This window comes from Myotis lucifugus, unplaced genomic scaffold, assembly GCF_000147115.1.
Source record: "Myotis lucifugus unplaced genomic scaffold, Myoluc2.0 scaffold_30, whole genome shotgun sequence".
Lineage (NCBI taxonomy): Eukaryota > Metazoa > Chordata > Mammalia > Chiroptera > Vespertilionidae > Myotis > Myotis lucifugus.
This window is the reverse complement of record NW_005871078.1, coordinates 4,276,822-4,283,126: the sequence shown is the minus strand read 5'-3', so window position 1 is coordinate 4,283,126 and position 6,305 is coordinate 4,276,822. Positions and strand designations below refer to the sequence as shown.

The 6,305-nt window shown below is 36.0% G+C and overlaps 1 protein-coding gene across 1 annotated transcript in view; it reads left to right on the top strand.

Moving 5' to 3' along the window:
• CUNH12orf40 (chromosome unknown C12orf40 homolog) overlaps window positions 1-6,305 on the top strand; it is a 65,776-nt gene that overhangs the window by 20,543 nt on the left and 38,928 nt on the right. Inside the window, 1 exon segment of the mRNA XM_006086786.1 lies at window positions 2,342-2,480. Within this exon segment, the coding sequence (XP_006086848.1) occupies window positions 2,342-2,480 (139 nt within the window).

Sequence of the window (6,305 nt, the reverse complement as noted above, 5' to 3'; positions counted from 1 at the left end):
ATAATGCTTCCCCAAACTCTTCCCAACCCTATTCTCTATCCCTTCATACTCAGTAGATACCCTGTCTCATATCTCAGAGGAAATAGCAGCTATTGGATGAGAATTATCTGAGTTTCTACCACCAGTTCTGTAAACTACTTCACATCTTCACCCATCTTCTACCATTCCCTGTCAACTGGAGGCTTTCTATTGGTATTTCAGTTCTCTTCTATTAAAAACAAGTAAAACCCTCTCTGGATCCTTTCTCTTTCTTGCTATGCCCCTTCACTCTTATCTCCCATTTGCTTCTCAATCCATTATACTATACAGCTCTTACTAATGTCAAAATTGAATTTCATATTGTTCCATTTCAAGGATATTTTTCAGTCCAATTTGCTTTAATATGCTATCATCTCCTGCACAGTTTTTCATTTCCTTTATTTTTTTTCTTATAATTGATACATCAATTATAATAGCCATAGTCATTTTTTCAAGGGGCGGGGTTGGGGAGTGGGGAGGGTGAAGGGGGATATTTAGATTCCAAAGGTCCTGTCATTTTATTGCTGAACTATATAGTGTAATGCTTTTAAAGACATTTAAATCCAAGTTGGGGTTGCACATCACTCAAATCTATATATATAAAAGCCTAAGCAACCGTTACAACCAGTCGACCGAATGACTGGTCGCTATGACATGCACTGACCACCAGGGGGCAGACACTCAACACAGGAGCTACTGCCTGGTGGTCAGTGCACTTCCACAGCCAACCTCCTGCGGCCAGCCAACCTCCCATGGTCCCTCCTCCCTGGCCAGCCGGCCCCAATCGGCCCTGATTGGGACTGGGCGAGACGACCCCAATTGGTGGCCAGGCCAAGGGACTCTGCTTGTGCACAAATTCGTGCATGGGGCCTCTAGTGAAATATAAATAGGTACCTTTAATCTATGGTTAATTTTGCATAACAATGTGACATTTACTTTTTTGCTTGATAGCTGGCAAGTCTCTTACAGATCTTACAGTATTTACAATCTTAAAAGTCTATTATAATTAACAATATTTTGAAATGTTACTGTGAAAGAACCTTAACTTCTTAGAAAAGTGATACTACCTTTTGCATTAAATTTTTTGCCACATTGGGCTTTTTTTACTTTTGATATCTCACATTTATAATCCATGTTTATGGTATTGTATTGTGAGTATTTGATGGAAGAGAAGATGTTTCCATAATTTGTTTTTTAGTGTCTAATATATAATAGTTGCTCAGTAAATGAATTTTAAACAAATAAATGCCTTTGAACTTGGTGAATTAAAGATGTAATCTGAAAAAAAAAGAATGAAGATAAGGAAGAATAATTATAGTTCAAACAACCAAGAAAAAAATAAATACTGGATGAAAATGATAATGATATGCAAGTCTGGTTTTAAAAAATGTGGAAGTCATGGAGGAATAACAAAGGGAATTAAATTGGCTTTGGCTGGAATTAATTCTCACAGGCTTTTTCTTTTTTTTTAATCTTTATTGTTGAAAGTATTACATATGTCCCTTTTGCCTCCCATTGACCCCTTATAGCAGTGATTCTCAACCTTCCTAATGCCGCGACCCTTTAATACAGTTCCTCATGTTGTGGTGACCCCCAACCATAAAATTATTTTTGTTGCTACTTCGTAACTATAATTTTGCTACTGTTATGAGTCATAATGTAAATGTCTGATATGCAGGATGTATTTTCATTGTTACAAATTGAACATAATTAAAGCATAGTGATTAATCACAAAAAATATGTAATTATATATGTGTTTTCCGATGGTCTTAGGTGACCCCTGTGAAAGGGTCGTTCGACCCCCAAAGGGGTTGCGACCCACAGGTTGAGAACCGCTGCCTTATAGCCTGTCCCCCCTCCCCCCCCCCCACAGGCTTCTTTTTCTTTTCCTCTTTTCAGTTGACTTTTAATTGCCCTCAGCTGTGCATATCTTTAAGGCTTTTTATGTCAGTAGGATAACATACCTTGTAGAAAAACAAATTTTTAGCCTGTTAGACTTGTTTTATAAGACTTTTTAAAACTTTCTACACTCACATAATTTTTAATCTTTTGATACCTGGGAATAACTTTATAAAGTTCTGTTTTAAAGGCATTCATTTAACAAAAGAAAGATTATAACTGGTTGTGAAATTTAGAGTCTTTAGGCAAATTACAGGTCATCATGAATGAATTTAATTTATATGTTAAACATATAACAGGGGTGTCACAAAAATATGAAAATATTAATTAAATTATTTAATAGCATTATTGTATTTTGCTACTTATTTTTCTGCCAGAAATCTTATGGTTGCTGCAGTAATTTTTACATTTTAAATTATTTTAGGAATATTTTGAAAAGAAAAGGTTCAAATCAAAAATGAAATTACTGGGAGTTTTATCACCTGTCAAAAATTCCACTGTCAGTTTAGACCTCCTTAACCTATATGTGGTAAATCAGATCTCTTGCCAGAAGAAAACACCTGGTAAGTAATTCTAAATAGCATTTTGTTTTGACTCTGATGCGATCATAGCATTTAGTTTTCTGATAAGTTTATAATTTTAGAGCTCAATCGATGTGGAAAGTAAACTAATTGTATAAATTGGTTGTCCTCTTAAATTAGAAGCCTTAATTTTTTTTAAGATACATATATATATTGATTTTTGAGAGGAAGGAAGGCGGGGGAGGGAGGGAGAGAGGGAGAAAGAGAGAGAGAGAGAGAGAGAGAGAAAGAGAAACATCAATGATGAGAGAGAATCATTGATCGGCTGCCTCCTGTATGCCCCCCACCAGGGATGGAGCCAGGAAGTAGACATGTGTCCTGAGGGGAATGGAATTGAACCATGAGATCCTGGATCATAGGTAGATGCAGTCAGGAATAAAAGATTTTATAAATCTGTTTGATGTATTTACTTTCCCCCTTCACTTGTATAATACAGTGTTATCACCTATAGTTACCACATTTTCTTTGTTTATTTATTTATTTAAATATATTTTTATTGATTTCAGAGAGGAAGGGAGAGGGAGAGAGATAGAAACATCAATGAGAGAGAGTCATTGATCAGCTGCCTCCTGCATGCTTCCTGCTGGGGATCAAGCCCACAACCCAGGCATGTGTCTTTGACCGGAATCGAACTGGGGACTCTTTAGTCCCCAGGCTGATGCTCTATCCACTGAGTCAAACCAGCTAGGACTAGTTACCACATTTTACATTAGATCCTTAGACCTTACTCAGTTTATGGGTGAAAGTTTATACCATTTTACCAGCTCTCCCTATTTCTCCTACTTCCCAGTCCCAGCCCCCAGCAACCGCTTTGTATTCTTTGTATTTGACTTTTAACTTTTTTTATTTTTTAGATTTCACAGATAAGTGATGCCATGTAGTATTTGTCTTTATCTGGCTTATTTCATTTAGCTTGATGCCTTCAAGGTCCATCCATGTTGTCACAAATGAAAGGTTTTCCTTCTTTTTCATGGTTGAAGAATATTCCATTGTATATTATACACCACATCTTTATTCATTCATCTCTCCATGGACACTGAAGTCGTTTCCATATCTTGGCTATTGTGAATGTTGCAGTAAATCTGGCAATGCAGATATCTTTTCAACATCCTGTTTTCATTGCCTTTGGATATATACCACAAGTAGGATTGCTGAATCATAGGGTAGTTCTTTTAATTTTTTGAGGAACCTCCATACTGTCCTTCACAGTGACTGCACCAACTTACATTCCCACCAAAAGTGTACAAGGGTTCCCTTTTCTCCATATCCTTGCCACCAATTGTTATCTTGTCTTTTTTATGATACCCATTCTAATAGGTGTGAGGTGATATCTTGGGGTTTGGATTTGCATTTCCCCCAAGGATTAGTAATAGTGGGCACCTTTTCATTTTGATGTTGGCCATTTGTATGTCTTTTTTGAAAAAATATCTTTTCAGCCTGCTGGTGTGGCTCAGTGGTTGAGTGTCAACCTATGAACCAGGAGGTCATGGGTCGATTCCCAGTCAAGGTATGTGCCCAGGTTGTGGGTTCGATCCCCAGAGTGGGGCTTGCAGGAGACAGCCGATCAATGATTCTCTCTTATCATTGATGTTTCTATCTCTCCCTCTCTGAAATCAATAAAAATATATTTTTAAAATGTGTATATCTTTTCAGATTCTCTGCCCATTTTAAGTATTAGCTTGCTTGTTTTGTGTTAATGAATTATATGAGTTCTTTACATGTTATATTTTGGATATTAACCCCTGATGAAATATATGATTTACAAATATTTTTCCCATTTCATAGGTTGCCTTTTTATTTTGTTGAGGTTTTCCTTTTCTGTGAAGAAACTTTTTAGTTTTATATAATCCCACTTATTTATTTTTGCTTTTGGTGTAATATCCAAAAATTATTGCCAAGGAGCTTATCTCTTTTTTTTTTTTTAGGAGTTTAATGGTCTTCAGGTCTTAACTTTCAAGTCTTTAATCCATTTTGAGTTGATTTTTTTGTGTATGATTTAAGATACTGTCCCATTTTCTTTTGGATGTGGCTGTCCAATGATGTATTTACCTTTACATATTTTCTTTATCCCCACTTTCTTTTCATTCATACATTCAACATATGTTTATTGACTATCTACCATAAGTTTTATGTTGGATCCTGGGAATAGAACAGCAAGTGATGGGGTCAGATATGCTACTCAAATTTATGATACCTTGGCATGGTAAATATTTTAAGCTGAAGGAATTTGAGAAGCAGGATGTGCAGGAGGATTCTCATGTGAGAGGTGCTTTCCTTAAACATGGAGAATATTTATCTCCATGACAGAGGAACACAGAGAGGAATCTCGATGAACAGGTTTCCCTAGTTTACAACACTTAGCTCATATCCTTTTTGTCCTATCACTTTTTCCCACTTTTCACTTTTCATCAAACTTAGCATGCAAATGCTCAGGTTTTAACCACTTCTTTGGGTCTTCATTTCCTTATAAAGTTTTTCACATAAAGCCTTATATTGAGTAAATTTATTAATTTCTCTTTTCTTATAGGAACATTAGCTGAAAATTTAGAAGGGTAGAGGGAAAGGATATTTTTCCTCCTCAACAAAAACAAAACTTTATTAGGATTCATGACTGCAAATGACAGAATTTTAAAATATATATATATTTACTTAATGTTATGGACTGAATGTCTCCCCAACCCCAGTTCATATGTTGAAATCCTAACCCCCAATGCCATGGTATTAGGAAGTGGGGTCTTTAAGAAGTGATTAAGTTATTAGGGTGGAGCTCTCATGAATGGAATTAGTGCCCTGATAAAAGAGATTCCAGAGATCTCTCCCACACCTTCCACCATGGCTGTCTGTGAACCGGAAGAGGGCCCTTATCAGATACCAAATCTGGCAGCACCTTTATCTTGGACTGCCCTGCTGCCAGACTGATAGATAAATATTTGTTGTTTATAATCCACCCAGACCATGGTATTCTGTTACAGCAGCTTGAATGGTTTGACACTTAACTAAAAGGAAGAATAACGGTGCAGCTGGGCCTCAGAGACTGCTTGAATTAGAGACTTGAATGCTATGAAAGATTCTCAGTTATGATATTCTCTCTGACCGTTTGTTTTCATCACTGAGGTTTAAAACGTGACCTTAAAAAAACTAATATTGCTCATATTTTAGTTTTGCCGCTAGGGAAATACTGAGAATTGTTTCTCTGCTTCTGAATTTTTAAATTCCTCTGAAGGATGTTGCCTTGCCCTGTTGATGTCAGGTCCCAGCACTGGAACAATTACTTAATACCAGAGAGATGTGATATTATTGATTCATCTTGGGTCAGATAGCTAACCCAAAATGAATCATTTTTCCAGAGAGGTAGGATTTTTATAAGAAGATAGAAAGTCTTTTCTAGAGTTATATAGTCTGTGCATGTGTAAAAAGCATCCCCCAGAACAGGAGAGCAGTTAAAAGTACTGAACAGACAAAATAGTGAAATCTTTTATAAGGAGAGACAAAGTTTAAAATCTAGTGAGGGATATGGAGTTAATTAAGTACAATAAACTATGGTAAGTGATATAATAGAGAATATATGTAGTGCTATGGCAATATATAACATAGCACCTCATATAGTCTGGGGGTCAGGGAAGGCTTGGAGGGAAAAAAGTAGAACTGAATTAGTAGAGCCCCTTTTATGAGGAATATGTAAGATGAAAAAGATGATTTGAATGATCTGTGATAGGTAATGATTTTTTTTAACATATATGGAATATAGATGGTTTTAGTAAATGTAAGATGTATATTTATTTAATGAGCAGAGTATATCAAAAAGTG